This window comes from Bos mutus, chromosome 1 (genome assembly GCF_027580195.1).
Source record: "Bos mutus isolate GX-2022 chromosome 1, NWIPB_WYAK_1.1, whole genome shotgun sequence".
NCBI lineage: Eukaryota > Metazoa > Chordata > Mammalia > Artiodactyla > Bovidae > Bos > Bos mutus.
In genome coordinates this window covers 134,344,942-134,367,050 of record NC_091617.1, presented here as the reverse complement: position 1 = coordinate 134,367,050, position 22,109 = coordinate 134,344,942, and the positions used below count along the sequence as shown (strand labels likewise).

Here is a 22,109-nt window from a genome sequence, read left to right as displayed (position 1 = left end):
TGGTGGGAAGAAAACATTCCCTTTTGCATCAAATCCATAATGAGGCTGTCATTCAGTACGGGCCTCAGTTTGGGGTGCTGTACCCCACGTGTCTTAACCCATCCATCCTTGATTTTCTAAGCCTTCCTTTTGCTTAAATTCCTAGTTTCTGGCCTTCTAGGTTGGATCAAGCACTGCCCAAGTAGGGGGAAACCCTGCCTCCTGCCCATCCAAGAAAAAGGTTCCTTGGCTTAGGCAAAGCCATTCCTGGGGTTCCATGACATCTACAGTGGTGGCAGTGATGACCTGGCAGAATCCTGCAACCCAGCACGATCCAGAGATGCTGAGGAGCATGAGGCATAGGAACTCAGTCCCTGGTCTGACCGCCTCATCCTGGCCCCACTCAGCTTTGGCCCTGGGCAAGGAGCTGGCAGCTTGTTTCCCCTTGTGTAAAATGGAGATGCATAAGTACCCAACTCAGAGTTGAGGACTAACCAGGGTGGACTTGGGGGCTTACTGTTGCTGCAAGCACAGAAGTCCTACAGGCTTTAGGCAGGCAGGTATCCTGTCTCCCCCGTTTATTGCTGCCGTGTAAATCTGTGTCTGGCACAGCCCCTGCGGTGTGTGTGACACAACCTCCGTAAATACATGGTTCAGGTGGTCGTCTTTTGTTGGGTCTGTGAGAAAGCCGAGAAAATACTGACTCTGGCCAGGACCCCATGCCTAAAAGGTTGTCCTGTGCGGTCCCCAAAACGCTGCTTGTTTCTTGGGCATTTTCTCCTCCTGCCTAGCCATTACCCTGCAAGCCACTGGGGAGCCACTGGTTGTGGCTGGTGCCCCTAGAAGGGACTTGGCAGAGAAGCCTTGCAGAGATTTCTGCTCTCTCAGCTCCTCCACGAGCCTCCTGTTCCCTCAGTGGCTTTTAGGGGATTCTGCTGTCTCTCCTTCCTGTCCTGGGGAGGAGCCTGTTGGAGGAAAGGACTGTGTCCCTTCCCCGAGGTGTAAGGTGCTGCGTGTCACCACAGACGGGAGCTCCCAGCAGGCCGTGCAGTGCCTCTTTACCTGAGGCTGCAGGAACTTGCCCTTGCTCTTGGAAGAGGAGGATCCATGCACTCCCTGATTTCATCCTCTTCCTGCTGGCTTGGGGTTGCTCCACTTCTCACTCTGGGTTCCCCTAAGCAGTTAACAGCCACACTTTTCTGTGGCCTCAGAGTCAATCCTCCTAGCGTCGGAAGCCCCCACTTCTCATTTTCATGTGAATTTAAGCAGAGATTTAAAGCAATTGGAAAGCACTTTACAGATTTAATTTGTACTGGACGCTCAAAGGGCAGTTTCCAGGTAAACTTAGCCAAGAGATCCTGGGTCTATTACTGCTCACCCCAGAGATGTTCAGAAGAGAAGTGGGGCTATTCTGACAGCAGCAGATATACTGCAGTTCAGTCCTGGCACTACCTGAGCTAAGCTGGTATCAGACTGCTCAGGTTTAAGTGGGGGACTCACAGTTCCCCACTAGACTGACACCCACCTCAGACACCAGCTGTGAGTGAGGTCCCCAGGGTCCTGCACTTCTGACCAGCTGGCTACAAATCTAGGGGTTCCCCCAGCCCTCTTCAGGTTCCATAATTCACCAGAACAACTCACAGAACTCAGGAAAGCACTCTTACTTACAATTATAGTTTTACCACAAAAGATAGGAATCAGGAACAGCCCAGTGAAGAGACACAAAGGGTGGAGTCTGGGCAAGCCTGGAGCCAAGCTGCATGCCTTCTCCCTGTGGAAGATGACTGCCCTTTCATTACAAATGCCAGCTGCCAGGAGAGGGCTGCCCTTGTCTGCTGTACTGCTGAGGCTTCCGAACTGGAAAGGGACCTTTCCCAGGGGAGCCCCGTTGGGTTGCCTTGGCTCCGTCTAACCAGGGACCAGCCACACTGCTAGGTTCGGCCTGTGGACATCCCATCTGAGAACTGGGGAGAGGCAGAATGGAGAACTCTTGGGCGCTGGATCTTTTTCTCTCCCTGCCAGAGTTACCTGTCTCTCACAGCCCAGAGCAGAAGGGACTCTGAGCCAAGCTCAGCGGGTCCAGTCTACCTCTGAGCCTCCCAGGGCCATAGCAGAGGCTTGGTGGGATGGTGTAGCATTCCATACAGGGCCTGACCCAACAAATGTTCCTTTATCACCCTTCCTCCCCACCCAGATGCTCAGAGATGCTGCTACTGCGTTTCTGCCACTGCCAGGCCTCAGAGGACCTGCACAGGGTTAGGTCAGAAGCCAAATCCTGCAGTTTGGGAAATTAGAAGTATTTACAGGATTCCAGAGACTTCCTTTTTCCCTTAGTCCTACCAGTAGTTCTCAGTTGGAGATGTTAATGCCCTTAGGGGGATTTGCAGATGTGCAGGGGAGTCCTCGCTTGTCACAATGACTGGGGATCCCGCTGGCACTTACCCAGCAAGGTCCAGGGATGTTAAATATCCAATGAGGAGCTGGGCAGTCAGGTACACATTTTGAAGAATAGTTCTGCCCATGAGAGACACTGGGGAATGATCCATTTACTTCCCCTGCCCTCTGGTTCCTTGGAGAGTCACCTTCCTCATCAGTCTCCAGGCTAAAATAAAAGGGCGTGCCTCTATCCCAGCCTGTGACCAAGGACAAAGTGTTATTTCCAGGTGAATGTAGGCCTGTGACAGAAGCATTCTGTAATGCACACACTTTCTCTGATCGTTCTTATATGGCTCTTATGGGTCAAGGAAGACCTGGATTTGTGTGGTAAGAGTTCACAGGGCAGGGAGTCCCCTGCAGCCCACCCAATGACCTCAGTGTCCCCACCTCCCACTCTGTTTCTGAATCTCATCTTTTCCTCTGGGCTTTTTGATTTCATTATCTGTTTTCATGGCATGAAATGTGTTTAGAGGAGCCTGGCCCGGATCACAGCTGAACCCCTCTCTTCTTGTTTTACAGTCGGGAAGACATCGCTGATCACACGGTTCATGTACGACAGCTTCGACAACACGTACCAGGTGAGTTCCTGGGTCCCTGCCCCTCACTAAGCCTCATGGTGTTTGTAGCCTTGACGGCTGCCTGGACACCATGCCAGCCACCCTCCCAGGACTGCTGATGCTGGAGGAGAGTAGGGTGTGCATGGGGTCCAGGGCATCTATGTTGCCTTGGAGGAGCCTCCCATTTGCACCCTGGTCCCAGCCCACCAGTAAAGACCCTGAGCCCTTCTGAAGCTCCAAACCTCAGTAAGAAAATGTTTCCAGGAGAGAAAGGACAGCTTTCAGTTTGTGTTCTCCTGCCCCCGTGGCAGGTCTAAATCATTACAGTCTTTGGATTCTTGAGAGTCATCATATGGAGGTGGATGGACAAGATTCTAAATGAGGGTCGTGAAAGAGCAGTAGGGGAATGTGCTTCTCTAACGTGGCTGTTGGCTGGACCTTCGTGTGTGTGCACACACACACACGTGGTTGCTGGGGCCCTTCCTTCCCTGGAGAGACTAGTGTGATGGGCCTACACTGCTCTACGTGGGCAGGAGGCTAGGTGAAGTGACCTGAGTGCCCCTGGCTCTCAAGGGAGATCTGGAGTCAAACAGAAATGGCTCCAGGAGCCAAAGGCTGAGCTCTTGAAGGTCAGTATCATTTCACTTTTCTGGCACCATGGGTGAGTGGCGAGGTTTGTCAAATGAAGCGAATTCCCCTGTAATTATAGCTGTTATCATAAGGCACCAAACTTAATCATTTCAACTATTTTTAAGAAAAAATGTATTGTTTTCTTTCTTAAGACAGACAAGTAGTAGTGCATTTTTCTAAGCCAGTGGGTTCTGGGAGTTAGTAGTTCTAAGGGATGTTAGTAGGTGTTTGGGGGGCAAGAGACTGAGGATCACTGGTGAACAGAATTCTCCTGCAGGACTTCTCAGGGCCTTTTCCATATCAGTGCATGGTTTTGATCTGCTGAAAGATGTAGTGTGCAGAATCTCCCAGATGTATTTGGTCATGGAATACTTCTGTCATTGAGTCCTCAAAGGATAAATATTTATAGAACACCCTGAGGACTGTTGTGCTAAGAGGTTTCCCCACCTTCCCGGACTTACAGAACATGCAGAGCACAGCTCACTGCCAATTATAGTTCTGTGTCTAGTCTTTAGTCTGTCTGTCTCACTCTGGACCAGTCAGCATGCCTGCCTAAAATACAGCCCCTTTCTCTGCCTCCCTCTTATCCCTTCTTTTCTTCTGCTGTCATTTGAAATGCCAGATAACTAGTAGACTTGGTAAGAATTGACTAGAGGGGTGACCCGAGTGATGTACACAACCCTGGACATCAGCTCTGGGATGACTGTCTCAGCCACACTTTGTCTCGTTTGGTACAGGCCACGCTCTCTACCAGGGTGGGCTTGCCAGAGGCCTCTCTTCCCTGCAAGGGGAGTCTTCCTGCATCACTTTACATCTGAATCACAGCTCTTTAACTTCAGTTCTTAAGTCTGACTTGGTGTTCACTTGTGTGTGTGTATGAATGATCTCACAGAGATTATTTTGATCATTTGATCTTTCAAGTGTTGTAATACTTATAATACTTGTTGATGCCCCATTGATAATAGTGACACTCCTGGCTGGTTGGTATTCCTGGCAGTGATGGGCAGCAGAGGAGGCCTCAAGGTCTTTGCAGTGGCCCTCAAGAGCCTCAGTGGTCTTTTGTTGTGGATCAAAGCCTCAACTTCTCCCCATGTTGTTTGAGTCCCTCAAAATCTCAGCCCACCTCTATCTTCAGTGTCATCTCCCATGACCCACTGCTTGTCCTATATCCTGTGGTCCAGGGGCCTCCCTGCTTGCTGCTCCCAAGTCGGTGACACTCTGAGGCCTCCAACACTGGGTTTATGGTGTCAGCTCTGCTGGAATGCCCTTCCCATTCCTCCTCTCTGCTGTGAAATGTTCTTCTGACTCACCAAGGCTCAAGTGCATGTCTGCCTGTGGTTGGGCCGTGCCATGCTCTGTGCCCCATGGTTGGGCCGTGCCATGCTCTGTGCCCGTGGTTGGGCTGTCCCCATACTCTGTGCCCCATGGTTGGGTCGTGCCATGCTCTGTGCCCCGTGGTTGGGCCGTGCCATGCTCTGTGCCCCGTGGTTGGGCCGTGCCATGCTCTGTGCCCCGTGATTGGGCCGTGCCCATGCTCTGTGCCCCGTGGTTGGGCCGTGCCATACTCTGTGCCCTGTGGTTGGGCCGTGCCATGCTCTGTGCCCCATGATTGGGCCGTGTCCATGCTCTGTGCCCCATGGTTGGGCCATGCCATGCTCTGTGCCCCATGATTGGGCTGTGCCATGCTCTGTGCCCCTCTGCAGCTCCCTCTCCCCAGTATGCCGTCCTCCTGGCTCTACAGGAACGCCTCCTGCTTTGGCTGCTGGATGGGCTCTCGGCTTGGCTGAGGCCTGGACCCCTCAGATTCAATGCTGCGTTCAGGGGCCCTCCCAGGGCCTGCCCACAGCTGGTGTCAGTTGCCACAGTGGCGTCAGGAGGGACTGTCTGCCTTGATTTTTAGACCCCATCACACTAAGTTGCCACAGTGGCCCCGTGTCAATGTCCAGTGTTGTGGAAACAAGCAATGAAAGCCCAAGTGCCCTCCCCACCGCAGGCTCTTCTGACTTCTTTTTTTTTGACTGCAGGTGGAATTTCTTTCCTAATAGCTTCTAACATGGTAATTAGGCTGGGAGGCTGGGGCTCCAATTCTGTGCATACACAGGCCCATTTTAATAAATTCTCTGGAGATGGAGAGAGAGAAACGTTAGTTTTTCTTGACATGATGGCAGAGGCATTGGGAAGTAGACACCAGCCCCGAGGGCTCTGGGGATGTTCCCAGTTGTCCCCTGCATGGTGCTCACTCCCAGCACTGCCCACTCATACCTCATGTATCAGCCCTGTAGCGCAGCAGCGCCCTCCCGCCTTGCCTTCATTGGCTGAGGTGCCCAGACAGTTTTCAGGACTGACTCCCTCAGTCCCACCTTTGCTGCATGCCTCTGGCTCTGTCTCCTGCCCCACTCCGCTGCTCATGTACTCTGACAACACATGTTTGCCACGTGCTTACTCTGTGTTGCCACAGAATCTGGTTGTGCCCTGAGGCAGGGCATGGACGGTAGAGGGTGTTCAACTTCATCCTGTGTGACAGTGAGTCCCCCCTGCCCCCATGTCTGGGGCTGAACTTGCCTGAGGCCCCAAGGGGCTGGCATGAGGACCCGGGCATGCAGAGCGGGGTTCCCCACCAGACCTATCTGGGATCCTGCTGATGAGGCTTTAGCGGCCCTAGATGCTCGGGGGGGTTTGGGCTCATGGGGCAGAGTGGAGAGCTACTGGGGCTTCCTGAAGGCTGGCTCTCATGGGAATCAAAGAAGCTAGAGTTTGTAGGAGACAGGCCTGGGGCCTGGGCCAGGGCAGGATGGCAGTTGCAGCAGGGCCCACAGACTTGGGGCAGCTCTGCAAGTGGAAGGGCAGGGAGGGGCATCACGCATCAGTCATGCAGGGCTGAGTGAGGGGGCCTGGGCCAAGCCTGGGCTGGACACACAGAACCGTGGGAGGGGCGAGTGAGCAGAGTAGGCCTGTGGGGTGCAGAGGAGGGAGAGGCTTGAGTGGCCCTGGGTTTCTGTCCAGATATCCTGGGAGAGTGTCAGTACCATGAACCAAAGGAAAATGAAAAGTCGAGTGGGAAGTGATGGTGGAACAGCCAAGTGCAGATGATTGAAAATGGCGTTATGTGAGTGGGCCCAGGAAGGGCTGGCAGCATCTGGATCCCTGAAGCCTCAAGAGCTGATGAGTTTCCTGGGTCGGATTGTAGACAGCAGGCAGAGGGCCAGGAAGAAAGGCCTTTCTCCACAGGATCCAAGAGGCCACGTGTGCTTAGGTGGTGTTCAGGTAACCACCCGGCACCTGAGGAGACAGGGGAGGGCCTTCAGCCCTGTCGAGGTGCGCAGAGTGGGGTCACACATGAGGAGAACTGAGTCACACACTGAGTCAGCACATCCTCTGATATTAGCTCCTTCTTTTTCTCCAAAACAATGCTGCCTTCAGAGGCCGGGGTTGAAATCCCACTGCTGTCACTTAGCTGAGAGTCTGGGCTAGCATCCCACTTTCTTAGTATTGCGTTTTTTAATCCAGAAATTATTTGGATGGCACTTAACCCCTACATCACCTAGATCAGTGGCCTCAAACTTCAGCAGTAGGAATGTGGTCAATTTGTATTTAAAGCATAGCTCATGGACGCCTTAAAGCCTAGATGATGGGAAATTTTAGATCAGAAATACTGTTGATACCAATGTGCATTACATACTCTACAGAGAGCAGTACTAAACAACTCCACTGCAGATGAAGTTGATGATGATGAAGCGAAGTTAACAATAACTTGCTCACAGAGTGTTTGTATGGGAAACCGCGGCCTGCCTCTCCAGGCCTGCGTGTGCATATGTGCAGAGCTCTGGCACTCTGCCGGGTGCTGCCAGGTCCCCAGGCTTCTGGCAGAACACTGAACTCTGTCTTTGGCCAACTCTAGCAACACGATGATTTTATCATATTAATACAGTTAAGAAAGAGTTCCATGTTTCACAAATACTGGGTTCTGTGGTCAAAATGTGAGGCAACACTCTTATACAGTGAAATACCCCTAAATGCCAGGCAGCTTGGCAAGATGACCCTGCCCTCAGACACCCCCTGGAGCAGCACCAGTCACCCAGGTGCTCCATTTGGACATTTACCTAGGACTCGTCGGAGGGCAGATTGACTGTGACATCTTTTCTTTCCCTCCCTCCTCTCCTCTGGCTTCTCTTCCACTCTTTTGTCAAGCATATTAAAATTAGGTATGTGGCCAGCCTCTAGTACAGAAGGCTGCCTAACCTGGCTTAAACAAGGGAGGGTTTCGGTTTTTCGGGTGCCAGAAGTCACAGTGGGCCTTGAGCTGGCCCAGCTGTGCGGTGATGCCATCAGGTGTGTCCCAGGCCCCTGGGCATTCTGTTCTGGCTTCTTGTTCTGTGGGTTCGTATCTTCATGCATCTTGGCTGTTGCTGCTTCAGACATCACCTCTGCATTCAAGGCAGGAAAAAAAAGGATAGCAAGAACATCCCTAGAATCCCATCCCCCTCCAGCAGACTGCAGCTTGTGTCTTATTGGCCAGAACTGAGTCACCTGATCACCATTACCCTCTAGAGAGGCTGGGAAAGCAGAGTTTTTCTTTTACAGTTTCCAGCCCTGCAAGGGAGTAGGAGGTTGCCAGTTGGTGTTAGGGGAGTCCAATAGCACCTGCTAGTGTTCATAAGTGAAGTGGCCCCATCATGCAACTCTGGCCCAGGTTAGTAATCCTTCCTAATTTACTTTGTGGGTTACTTGTAGATGCACTTAAAAGTCCTCCCCCCAGAAACTCTTTCTCCCTGAGAGCCGAGGAGAGGGCTTGTGCATTTGTGAGCCTGTGGGAGAGCTCTCAGGGAGCTTCAGGCCACACATCCCTCGGCATCTGGGTAGCCTTTGGAAGAATTGACTAATTTTGATGAAACTTAACCCCTTATTTGTTGGTAATGGACAGAGAGGCCTGGCATGCTGCACTTCATGGGGTCGCAAAGAGTTGGACGCGACTTAGCGACTGAACCGACTGACTGACTGACTGAGCCCCTTATTTGGGCTTCCCAGGTGGCACTAGTGGTAAAGAACCTGCCTGTCAATGCAGGAGACATACGCGACGTGGGTTCAATGCCTGGGTCAGGAAGATCCCCTGGAGGAGGGCCTGGCAACCCACTCCAGTACTCTTGCCTGGAGAATCCCATGGACAGAGGAGCCTGGCGGGCTACAGTCCATGGGGCTGCAAAGAGTCGGACGTGACTGAAGCGACTTGCATGTACACATACAACCCGTTGTTTAAAGTTGGAAAGTATATATTGTTGGTTGATGTTTTAGAGCACAGTCAGGAAATGAAAGAGCAATCAATACATATTTATATTGGTTGGTGACTAGCACAAGCCAGTTCCCTTTGGGAGGAAAGTGGTCATGGGGACTGTGTAACCTTTGAGGCTAAAGTGTTGGAAAGAATCCAGGTACCTGCCCTGTGGCCTTCCAGCCAACCGCCCCTCCCCCAAGGTACTTGGTTGAGTTGCTGGCCAGGCCAGACCCTGCCCAGCATGTTTTCCAGAAGCTGCTGTCTCCCTCCCCCACCGCACCCATTTGCTGGTCTGAATCCCTAAGTTTCACCAGCTTCATTTGCATGCTCATTTGCATGACTTTACCCTGATACTCTCCTCTGAGGGTTGGTGGTGCAGGGCATAAACAGCAGCTTCATTGTCAAGGGCCTGCCATGCCCAGCTGCTTTCTGCCACTTGCCAAGATGCTTCCCCAGCCACGGGCCAAGGCCTGGCCAAGGCTGAAAGAAGATACGCATACATTCCTTTTCATGATTTCTTTTCCTGAGAAGAGAATCTCGAGTCAACTTATGCAAATTACCATGCATATTTCTACCACAGACTTTATTACTGTGTCTTGTCAGAAAGTGGATGCAAAATTACATTTCATAATAAATGCACATAGCAAAAACGATGTCAACAAGTGCCTCAGGAAACATCTCTTTCCTCGGGCATGTGCTGGGCCAATGGGAGCTTTTGTGCAGAGGGAGACGTATAATGTGCCATCATTCTTCACTGTGTGTCTGAGCCCTGTTAACACTAGTTAACATACCTGCGGAAGAAGATAAACGTGATGCAACTATGAAATCCACCTTGTTAAGGTCCCTCCTTTTTTGTATAAGATGAAGTGCCTGCCATTTTTCATAAGCAGTACAGTTGGCAATATTAAAGGAATAAATAAGCACTGCCAGGTTTGGGGTGATCTAACCACAGCAGGATGCAGTCTGGCTTCCTTGGAAGGGCATCAGGCAGTAGAGGAGGCTCACCCAGCACAGCCAAGGAGGGGAAGGGAGGGAAGGATCGTGGGGGTCATGGAGAGTCCCCAGAGGCAGGCCTGCTGCTCTTGTTATCTTGATATCCTCTTTACATCTTTGTGGAATAGTTTCCAGCAAGAATAATTCACTGCCTACTTCATAAGAGGAAACAGAATACAGAGAATGAATGCTGTGGTTCCTTTGGAACTCATTTCTCTGAAGGCCAGCCTTTCCTGAGGCTCTGTGAACACTCATTTACTGGGATGTGAACAGCAGTTATAAGCATCAAGGTTCCCGGGACCAAGAGTTTGGGAAACGTCAGATTACATGAAATCGTTCCTGATTCTTCCGTGCAGGACTTCTCAGAGCCTTTACTATGTCACTGTGCTTTATGGCCTCCCATTACAGGCTGGAACATGAAACCTTTCCTAGAAACACTTGATCACAGTTCACTTTCATCCTTGTAGATGGCCTCTCTCAGGAGGCTATGTTCCACAAAACCAGCCTGAGAAACGTTATTGGAGGGTCTCCTGTAGGTTGAGTGGGTGGGTTTCTTCTACAGCTTCTTTTGGAAATCCTACCATCGGTTGGTCAGTCCTCATTTTGTTTGTACAGAGTACCTTCACATAGTCTAACTCACTTGATCCAAGAGTCCTTGAAGGAAGTTATGATTGTCCCCATTTTAGAGATGGGAAACTGAGGGTCAAAGAGGCTGTCATTATTTCAGGACAAGCCCATTAAGGTAGCGGCAGAGGTCCCTGAAAACAGACCAAGGACCCATTTGGATGAGGCACTCGGCTAGCTGCATGCCAGATCCTCCAGGGCTGGCCGTGCTCCACCCCAGGAGGCATTGACAGAGCGTCTAGGTTTGTTGTCAGAAATCTGTCCTCCTCCCCCATGGAGGCTCCTGGTCACCTCAGTCCCTTGGCCTCTGGCATCACCAGGGCTGTGTGCGTATCATTGATCTGGGCTTTACCTTCAAGATAAAGGAGGCTTCCCTGGTGGCTCAGAGGTTAAAGTGTCTGCCTGCAACGCGGGAGACCTGGGTTTGATCCCTGGGTCAGGAAGATCCCCTGGAGAAGGAAATGGCAACCCACTCCAGTATTCTTGCCTGGAGAATCCCATGGACAGAGGAGCCTGGGGGGCTACAGTCCACGGGGTCACAAAGAGTCGGACATGACTGAGCGACTTCACTTTCACTTTCACTTTACCTTCAAAGCAGAAATGATGTCCTCCTCATCTCACCTCACACTCATGCCTCACAATCTTTTTACATCTTTTTCTTTCCACCTGCACATACATAGTTGCATGCACACCTGTGTGTCTCCACTCATATGTCTACTCACACATATTCATACACATGTTCCCATCAGCACACACACACTGTATGACCTCTACTGAACTTTGGAGGGAGTGGAGGCTGTGGCACGTAACAGGGAATCAGCAAGATTTCTGGGGCCTTTTTAGAAGGACGTGGCCTGCCTGTGGTGGTGGTTTAGTCACTAAGTCATGTCTGACTCTTGCGACCCCATGAACTGTGGCCTGCCAGGCTCCTCTGTTCATGGGATTCTCCAGGCAAGAATACTGGAGTGGGTTGCCATTTCCCTCTCCAGGGGATCTTCCCAACCTAGGAATTGAACCTGGGTCTCCTGCATTGCAGGCAGATTCTTTTCCAACTGAGCTATGAGGGAAGCCCATGGCCTTCGTGGGTAGCTAGTTGTTCTTTTTGTCTGGTGTTCCCATATTATCCTTTCAAACAATTCCTGTTGATCTGTTTTCAAATTCACTGACTCATCTGTCATTTGCTGTCTACTGTTAAGCATTTTGACTTCCCTGGTGGCTCAGATGGTAAAGCGTCTGCCTACGATGCAGAAGACCCGGGTTCAATCCCTGGGTTGGGAAGATCTCCTGGAGAAGGAAATGGCAACCCACTCCAGTATTCCTGCCTGGAGAATCCCATGGACGGAGGTGCCTGATAGGCTTCAGTCCATGGGGTTTCAAAGAGTTGGACACGATTTTAAAACTTCAGATATTGTATTTTTTGTTCTAAATTTGTATTTTGCTTCTTTATAGTTTCTCTTTCTCTGCTGAGATTTTAAAATCTGGGTGTTCGTTATGAGCATATATTTCTTTATATGCTTGAGCATAATTAGCTATCTAAAAATGCTTGCTGCTTTCAGCATCTGGGTCACCTCAAGGTTGGTCTCCATTTATTCTTTTTTTTTTTCTTTTTATTGAATATGGCTTTCACTTTAGAGTAGTTTTGAGTTGTATACTACACATTGTGATTAAGACTATGGATTCTGCTTGTTCCTTTGAAATAATATTCGTTGAACCCAGATTTTCAACTCTCCTCCCTGTGGTAGGCAGCAATTTAAAGTTCTGTTCAGCTTTGTTTGCCTGTCTGTTTGGTTTTCAGTCTTAAGCTGCTTATGGTCTCTTTGGGCCAGGGATTTGAGTAGCATTTTCAGGCAGAATTTGGGGTGCCCTGTCTGTGGCTTTCTCATCTCCAGGATTTTCCACATTTTCTAGCTGCTGTGATAGTTTTATGACCTGTCCTTTCATTTTTAACCAATAAGACTATGGGTTTCTTGCCAAGTGTTAGCCCCCACCCCTCAGCTCCAGTTGGGACTGCCTTCGGGTGAATAAACAATCATAAAAGCAGGAGGCTCACCCAGAGCCATTCTCTTAAGTTTTTGACTCCCCTCTAGAGTCTCCTGTTTGTAAGTGCCTTCAGGTAGTCGTTACATTTTGCTCAGAGTTTATCATTGTAGTCTGCAGGAGGGTTGGTCTGATAGGAATTCTGCCATTGCCAAAATCAGAACCCCTCTTCCCTCTGTCTGGGATTTACTCCCCCATGCCTCCAATCCACTACTTCTCCCTCCTTATGCATGCACGCCTGCTCAGTTGCTTCAGTTGTGCCAACTCTATGGACTGTAGCCCGCCAGGCTTCTCTGTCCATGGGATTCTCCAGGCAAGAATACTATAGTGGGTTGCCATGCCCTCCTCCAGGGGATCTTCCCCACCCAGGGATTGAATCTGCATCTCTTATGTCTCCTGCATTGGCAGGCGGGTTCTTTACCACTAGTGCCACATGGGAAGCCCCCTCCTCTTGGTGCCCCTCAATTACAATAGCCCCTCCCATCTTGTCTAATCTGTGTTCTGATTAGTTCTGTGTGCTCATCTTAGCTCCTCCACAAGTTTGGAAATTCAAGGCTGAAGCCTGAACCCTGAATAGGTGTTAACCATGTGGAAGAGCATTCCAGGAGAGTGAACAGCTCCTTATACACAGGGACCAGAGTCTATTTTGGTCTGTGAATCACACATAGTAAGCACTCAAGAGTAATAAGTGAATGAGTCTTACCTGCTTGCTTATACCATATGCCAGAAAGGAGCTGCCCAGGGAAGACCATTACTGCCTTCCCCCTGTAGATCTGGCCTGTCTGGGAGTGATGGGCTAGAGCTGGCAGTAGTGTAGGGCCAGCTGCTTGTGCCTTGTGTCTGGAAAAATAAATGATGCTGAGGAGCTAGAAAATTTCTGGTAATCAAGGCCATCTTAAAAGTTCTTGTTTCTGTTCTGCCCTTAGCTGGCTTTTCTTGTTGTTGAAATGCAAATGAACTTCCTCTTAGGTGGACTCTGCCTAGCTATGGCCAGTGACCACAGATTTTGACACTAAGGAGCCAGACAGGGTGTGACTGCCACACACACACTCAATGAGAGCTTCAGAAATGAAGGGACTTCAGGAAGCAGAGGGAATACAGATCAAGTGTCAGGAGGAGGGGCTTTCAGATCAGATCAGATCAGTCGCTCAGTCGTGTCCGACTCTTTGCGACCCCATGGAATCACAGCACGCCAGGCCTCCCTGTCCATCACCAACTCCCGGAGTTCACTCAGACTCACGTCCATCGAGTCAGTGATGCCATCCAGCCATCTCATCCTCTGTCGTCCCCTTCTCCTCCTGCCCCCAATCTCTCCCAGCATCAAGTCTTTTCCAATGAGTCAACTCTTCACATGAGGTGGCCAAAGTACTGGAATTTCAGCTTTAGCATCATTCCTTCCTTTGCAGTCAGGGAAACCTGGGCCCTAACCCTGCCTCTACCACCCCACCTGGACGACCTCAAGCCTAAGTGAGCCTTGGTTTCTTCATCCATGATTAGTCCCTTCTTCTGCAGGCATGGGCATCTCCTTGTCTCTCACCTCGGGCAGGGAATCTGCCCCTCCTTCTGGGTACCATAGCCTCCTCAGACCAATTATAGCAGGAGCTCAGAGTCTGCACAGCTATTTGCAAACTTTATTCCTCAAATGAGTTATCCAAGGGCTTGTCTGGAATTCTGATTCCTAGACTGACATCCCAGAGATTATGATTCTATCTGTCTGGGCTGGATTCAGCAACCTGCATATTTAACAAGCTTCTGATGTGATTCTGAGGCAAGTGGTCCATGGACTACATGTTGAGAATTACCAAATCACTGGCCAGTGGGAGAAACTGACCAACGTGAGATCTTTCCAGTTTAGTAGAGAAACTGTTAGAAGAGGGGCCCTGAGGCCAACTTGAGGGCTTGGAAAATGACTTGCAAAGGAGTGGATCTTGATCTCTGAATAAGTTTTAACCTTGTGAAAGAGCATTAGAAAAGGCAGGGAACAGCATTAGCAAATGTACAGAAACACAAAATGACATGTGTGTAAGAGTCCTGACCACAGTCTTATTGCTCAAGTGTAAAGTACAAGCTGGGCAAGCGGGGAATGAGATCAAAGAGGGGAAGCTAGGAGCAGACCCTGTGCAGGCCAAGCTCAAGCGTTTGTGCGGTTTCCTGGAGGCAGTAGGGGGAGTCATATGGTAAGATTTATGTTTTAGGAAGATAACGCTGGTGCTACATGAAAGATTAATTATCCAGGAGAGGGACTTCCCTGGTGGTCCAGTGGTTAGGAGTCTGCCTGCCAATGCAGGGGACATGGGTTTGATCCCTGGTCCACATGCTGTAGAACAGCTAAACCCGTGCACCACAGATACTTTAGAGACCACAAGCCACAACTACTGAAGCCTGTGCACCCAGAGCCCGTGCTCTGCCACAAGAGAAGATGCCACGGTGAGAAGCCCTCACACTGCAACTGCAGTGTAGCCCCCACTCGCCACAGCTAGCAAAAGCCTGCATGTAGCCATGAAGACCCAGAATAGCCAAAAATAAATAAATAAATTTAAAAAATTATCCAGGGGAGCACCTGGGGGCAGAGAGATGAGTTAAGAAGCTGTGCAGCTATTCAGGTAAAAGAGGTTGTGGGAATGAACTGGGGCAGTGATGGTGGGAATGGAGAGAAACGGGCAGTTGAAAACACTCTGGAGGCAAAGTGTCAGCTCAGTGATTCTCTACTGTGAGGGAGTGGACTGTGAGAATAAGGGAGAAGATTTGAGAACAAGGGAAGAACTCAGGAGGGCTTCCGGAGGCTTGGGCACCTACAGAGGTAGAGGTGCCTTACATGGAGATGGGGAAAGTAGAAGTAAGCCAGGAGGGGAGAGTGGGCTAGTTTAGTGAGGGGTCTAGAAGACACATGGATGGACATGTTCAGTATGTGATAGGCTACCTGGATCTGGGGCTCAGGACAGAGGTGAGGCCTGGGATGTAGACTGGGATGTAAATGAGGTACCCAACACAAAACAGTTGGGAATGCCGGTGTTTTAATGAAGAGGATCCTGTAAGAGGCCAATGAGGAACAGCCGTTAGAGAGGCAGGGAGAGCCAGAAATGAGTCATGTCATGAAAGCAAAGGAAGCCAGAATGTCAAAGAAGAGGACTATTCCACTGGGTCAAGTTCATCTATTACTAGTAGAGTCTGGCCTATAGAGTGTCCTTACAATTTGGAGATGAATGGCCATGGCGACCACAGCCAGAGCAGCCTCAGTGGGCAGAGGGGCAGGAACCAGACCACCTTGACTGAGCAGTGGGTGGGAGGAGAAGAGGTGGGGATAGCTGGTTTGGGGCCCTTTCCCAAGAAGCATACCAATGGAATGGAGGTGAGAGATTGGCAGAAAGCTAGAGAGCCACTTAGTGATAGGGACCGATTTTTTTTTAAAGATGCAAGAATTTTAAGAATGTTTCTTGGATGAAAGGAAAGAGTGAGTAGAGAATGAAAGGTTGCCGACAGAGAAAAGATCCTTGATGGCTGAGAGGGCCAGAGCCAAGAGAACCCAGGGAGAGGCTTGCTTTGATAGAAGGAGCAAATGCTCAGCACCTGGAGGGATGGGAATACAGGTGGACACACACAGACATCTTTGCAAATACCTTTGAATCCTGGTTCTCCCATTTCCAGCTGTTGATGCTGGGCAAAGAATTTAATGCCTCAAATGCAGTTAACCCTTGAATAATATGAGTTTGAACTGGGCTGGTGCACTCTTATGCAATTGCTTTCAGTATTAAATACTACAGAATTTCACCATCTGCTGTTGGTTGAACAGAGGAATCGAAGTACATATACCAAGGGCCAACTATGAGTTATATGCAGGTTTTCCACTGTGTGGAAATCTAACCCCCACATTGTTAAGGGATCAACTTTACTCAGTTTTCTCAGCAGAAATGTACAAGTACTAAAGAATATAACTCATAACAAGTTAACATAAGTTAATTAATACATATAAAGCACTTAGGACAATGCCTGGCACATGATAAGCACTCAGATGTTTAGTCATTATGACAACAGTAATTATTATTATTATATAAGAGGGGGAAAAGCAAGGGATGAAGTGGTTTGTACCTAATGTAAAGTAAGATTTGAGGCCATCTTCTGAGAGTAAGTCTCACTGAAGATGAAATGGGGCAAAGCAGAGGGGAGGATGTTGTGAATTATTGCTAATATGGATAGAAGTAGGAGGTGGTCAAGGACAAGTCACTTGTGTTTATATTTACCCACAGACTTACCTTTTCTGGTGCTCCTAGATTCCTTCTTTAAAGATCCGAACTTCCATCTGTAAAATTTCCCTTCTCACTGGTGACAAGTCATCACAGCTTTCCCTTATCTGAAAATGTTTCTGTTTTGCCCTCACTGTTGAAGGAAATCTTCACTAGCTGCAAAATTCTGGGCTGACATGATAGGGATGGTGGTGGTTGTTTCTTTTAGAATTTTAAAGATGTTGTTCCATTGTCTTCTGCCTTCAATTGTTTCTGAAGGGAAATCAACCGTCATTCCTGTCATTGTTTCCTAGCTGCTGTCAAGGTTTTCTCTTTCTCTTTCTCTTTAGTTTTTAGCAATTTGACTACGACTTGGATGGGTGTGATTTTCTTTGTCTGTATCCTGTTTTAGGTTCACTGAACTTCTTGAAGTGGTGTGCTGATGTTTCTAGTCAAATTGAAAAAGTATCTGGCTACGATGCCTTTTTTGTTTTGTTTTTGCCTTTACTCTTTCTGAAACCCCAAGTGCATATGCATATATATTTATCAGGTCTTATATTGTGCTTGAACTTCTATTCATTTTTAATTTATCTTTTTAAAATCTGTGCTTCAATTTGAACAATTTCTTTTGACCTGTCTTCAAGTTTACTGCCCTTTCCTCTGAAGTGTCCTAGCTGCTATTATTCACACCCAGGGGATTTTTATTTCAGGTATTGTGTTTTTTTGTGTGTGTTAAGATTTATGGATTTGGGGACTTCCCTGGTGGTCCAGTGGCTAAGACTCCATATTCCCAGTGCAGGGGCCTGGATTCAATTCCTGGGTCAGGGAACTGGATCCCATATGCCACAACTAAAAGATCCTACAGGCCACAGCTCAGACCTGGGGCAGCCAAATAAATAAATATTTTTTTAAAAAGATTTCTGGGTTTTATTTTAGTCTCTCTATATGTCTTGAAATTCACCCATTATATTCATCTTTTTCCTCTCCATTTTTAGCACATTTATAATAATTATTTTAAAGTCCTTGTCTGTTAATCTAATGTCTGGGTCATCTGGATATGTTTCTATTGGTTTTTTTTTAACCTTCAATTATTGGCTTAAATCTCCTGCTTCTTCATGTCTAATCCTTTCTCATAGTGTAGTGGACATTGTGAATAATAAGTTTTAGATTCTTGAATTCTATTACCTTCCTCTGAAAAGTATTGAATTTTATTTCAGTAGGGCATTAAATTAGCAGTAGCAGCAGGGCATTAAATTATGTGCAACTAATTTTTTTTGAAGGGTTCACTTACCACGTTTAAAGTTTTTTATAAGATAGGTCTCTCTTTGTTTTTCCCTTAGTCCTCTGATACAACCCTTATTTCTGAGATGATGTCCTTTCTCCTAAAGCTGACCCTTCTGGGGTTCTAATGAAAAGCCTGAGGTGTTACCAAGTCCTTCTAACTTGGTAGGACTAGAAAGCTACCTCAGGGGAAAAACTGGTTAAGCATAGGATCTCACTTTGTTTTCTTTGTTTCCTTTAGAGATTATAACCCCTCTATTTGTCTGCCTGTTTTGGTCACTGAATTTTCAGTGATTGCAAATTATTTCTTGTACTTGTCCAGGGTTTATAATAGTTGTCTTGGGTGGGTTCAGAAAAGGCAATGAATGGCACCCCACTCCAGTACTCTTGCCTGGAAAATCCCATGGGTGGAGGAGCCTGGTAGGCTGCAGTCCATGGGGTCGCTGAGAGTCGGACACGACTGAGCAACTTCACTTTCACTTTTCACTTTCATGCATTGGAGAAAGAAATGGCAACCCACTCCAGTGTTCTTGCCTGGAGAAGTCCAGGGACGGGGGAGCCGGGTGGGCTGCCGTCTATGGGGTCGCACAGAGTTGGACACGACTGAAGCGACTTAGCAGCAGCAGCAGCAGCTTGGGTGGGTTAGTTTAAAACAAGCTATTTAATCATCATCAGAAGCAGAATTTAGGGAGATGTTTTTGAGCAGAGCTGATGGCTCAGCTGTGTCCAAGGACACGTGCTTTGGCACCAGGTTGCAGGAAGGTCTTGTTGCAGTGGCTCCGCAGCCTGGTTGGGTGGAAAGTGTGGCCAGAAGAGGTCTAAGAGAGTGGGCAGTTAAGGAACCAGATATTTCTCTGATATGAAAAGAAGCATGAAAGTGGGACTAAAGGTGGGAGACAGCCAGAGAGGTAGGAAGTTGGTCCTTTTAGCCTGACTCATCATTACTGCTGACTTGGTCAGACTGTTGTTAGGGGTAGTAAAGTATGTGAGTGTTCAGTAGATGGCTTTTATGATTATGGAGGCCATTGATCAGGCTTACTAGGGCCTGACCCACATGGCACAATCCTTGTCGTGTCATCTGGTGACTTCTCTGTCCTCCATGGAAGCACATATGAGCTGAAATGGTATCGTTGTTACATTATCATCAGGAACATCACCATCACCATCACCATCCATGCTGCCAACCTTTTAGGGGCATGTTTCTCTGTGGTTCTTTGCTCTATTCGTTAGGTCAGAGCTAAGGCATGTTAAAAAGAAACCCCAAATAACTGTGGCTTAGGCAAGATAGTTCAGTTCTCTGTCACACAATAGTCTAAGAGTCTCAGGCTGCAGAGACAAGCTCTACAGGGCAGGAACTCAGGCTTCCTCTGTCTTGTTCACCAGTCATCACTACTCTGTCACTCTCATCTAAATGGGCCAGTATGACTTATTATCACCTGTCTTTATTCCAAGCAGCGGGAAAGGGCAAGGGGCAGCTATGGGTCCATCCCGCCTCCCCATGAGGGACCCATCTCAGAAGGTACACGTGTCACCTTCATATCCCATTGACCAGAACTTAGCCACCCAGCTGCAGCTATGAGTTCATTTTTATGTTTGGAGCCCTAATACTGTATAAAGGGAGACTTCATGTTGGGGACAGCCACCGGTCCCTGTCACCAATCTTGAAGTCATGAACCTGGTTTTTAGCTCAAGGGTCACTTTATGGAAGGAGCTTGGCAGGCGCTGGGGAGCCCACTGAGCACTGGAGTTGAGGGATGTCCAACTGCTCTGTCCATTTCTCTTTGTGGGCATCAGCAGACAAGGATCATTGCTCTAACATATACTAATAAAACGGACCTAATGTAGCTGTTAAGGAACAAAGCTCATTCCACAAGCAGCTCATCAATTCCACATTCGCCAGCAGCTACACCATGCTGGAAAGGTGTACAAAGCTGGGGTTGAAAGTGCCCAAGTGATGCCAAGATTTTACGCCGATCCTCTTACCTCTGCCATTGGTTGGCAGAGTCACAGTAGGCATGGGCTTTAACTTTCCTGGTCTCCAGAGTAGAGGACTGAGTTGTGTCTAAGGTATTTGTTTAGCATGAATGTTCTAGGATTGTGTGATTCCTTGACACTCCCTGTCTTTGCACTAAAGCAAGCTCCCAGGAGGACACAGTCACCTTAACTCCTTTGTGAAATGGGAGGGAGTCGGAGGTATACACACACCTGCTTGCAGTCAGCTGGGGGCCTGCAGACCTGGGCTTTTCTATTTCCTTGGGTTTCTTTGGTTGTGGTTTTTGTAGCCAGAAGTCAATTTTCCATTCAACTAAGCTTATTTTTTTAAACCTTATATTTTTAAAACAATACTTTAAATTTTGCTTTTAGAACTATTATATGTTCATTGTAGAAAATGGAGACAAGTATAATGAAGGAAACAAACAAACAGAAGTCACCCATAGCGTCAGTACTTGGACTCTGCTACTGTTAAGGCCTTAGTGTGTCGTGCCTTCACTTCCGCATCTAGGAAAACAAGAAAAATGCTTATATCTCTCCTTCAGTTAATCAAGCTGATGTTTTGTAATCTGCTTTCTTTTACTTAATGACTGTTTCCTGAAATCCTTAAATACTTTTCAAGAACGTGATTTTTAATGAATGCCAAGCTTTCATCATATGGGTGGACCACACTGTACTTCACCGGTGCCCCGACATTCACGCTGTCTGAGTCTTCCTTGTTATTAATTGCGTGGCGGTGACTGTTCCACGTTGACAGCATCTTGGCTCCTGTCACAAACACTGAGTGCTGGTGAGGCCCGTAAAGCTTGGGTGGCCTGTTTCAGGCCATACAGCAGTTGAGTGCTGGGTCCTTCCCTCTGGTCCAGTGGCCTCACCTGATGCTAGGAGAGTGGAAGCACAGGCGTGACACAGACAGTTGACTTCCAGTGTGTTGGTTTGGGTAGAAAAGAGCCAGTGGGGTTTCCCAGCAAGATGCTGCTGTGGCTGGATGTGATGCTCCTGTGGGAAGCCAGCTGCTCTCTGTCCCCATGCCGGCAAGCTGCCCTGCTCCCGTTCCACCCCCACCCACCTGGGCAGCAGTGAGCCCAAGCCAGGCACCTGAAGTCCAGGTCTGAGGAGAGAGGCTTTTGCAGGGGAGGCTGGGAGGCAAGGAGGTGGTCAGGGCACAAGCAGGCTGGGACAGGGAGACCACGCAGCTCCTGCTCCTCCAGGCCCCCACCTGAGTTGGGCAGGAGATCCAGTGGCCTTGTTCCCAAGCAAGCTTCCTCCCCTGTTCTCTTATCCTTTTTCTGAAGCACTTTTCTCTTCCTCTCCAAAGAATGTGTCACTCTCTTAAAAAACAACCTGTCCTCATCCTTATTTATCTCATTTCCTCTGAGAGGGACGAGAGGATTCACTGTTGAGTTGGGGTGTGGGACAGCAAAATAGAACCCACCCAAGGCTTGGCCTGGGTGACGACCCCTTTTGCTGGCTGTGTCCCTGCCTGGATGACTCAGCTTTTGCCCTCCTGCCTGAGACCTTTCAGTTTTGACTGTTCTATCCTCTTCTCTAACAGGCAACTATTGGGATTGACTTCTTGTCAAAAACCATGTACTTGGAGGATCGTACGGTGAGTGCCTGACTGGAGACCTGGGAGGACAGGGAGGGCTCCCTGGGACCTATCACCTGGGGCCTGTATTGGGCACCCCTAAGAGCCCATACCTGCCCAGAGCTGGCAGTGCCAGCACCGCAGAACTTCCCCCCAGCCCCCCGCTCCCACCCTGAGGACCTCACCATGCCCTGAACCTCCTGCCCACCCTGCGACAGGTGCGACTGCAGCTCTGGGACACAGCCGGCCAGGAGAGGTTCCGCAGCCTGATCCCCAGCTATATCCGGGACTCCACCGTGGCCGTGGTGGTGTACGACATCACAAGTGAGTATGGGGCCTGGGTGTTGGGCAGGGGACAGCTCACAGGGCTCCAGAGGCCAGATGCGGCCCCAGCCAGGGTGCAGCGTGTGTGTGTGTGTGTGCATATACACGTGTGTGTGCTTGTCCTCTGACTGCAGAGAGGCAGGTGTTCAGAGTGGAGAGTGAGTTGCTTTTGAGCCTTC

The 22,109-nt window shown here is 49.0% G+C and overlaps 1 protein-coding gene and 1 non-coding gene across 2 annotated transcripts in view; both read left to right on the top strand.

Annotated features, from left to right (window-relative positions):
* Positions 1 to 22,109, top strand: part of RAB6B (RAB6B, member RAS oncogene family) — a 56,118-nt gene that overhangs the window by 25,861 nt on the left and 8,148 nt on the right. Inside the window, exons 2-4 of the mRNA XM_070376091.1 lie at positions 2,935 to 2,993; positions 21,574 to 21,627; positions 21,825 to 21,930. Of these exons, the coding sequence (XP_070232192.1) occupies positions 2,935 to 2,993; positions 21,574 to 21,627; positions 21,825 to 21,930 (219 nt within the window). The remainder of the gene's footprint in view (positions 1 to 2,934; positions 2,994 to 21,573; positions 21,628 to 21,824; positions 21,931 to 22,109) is intronic.
* On the top strand, positions 11,695 to 11,766 carry TRNAR-ACG (transfer RNA arginine (anticodon ACG)). Its single transcript has one exon. It is a non-coding gene; the product is annotated as a tRNA-Arg (tRNA).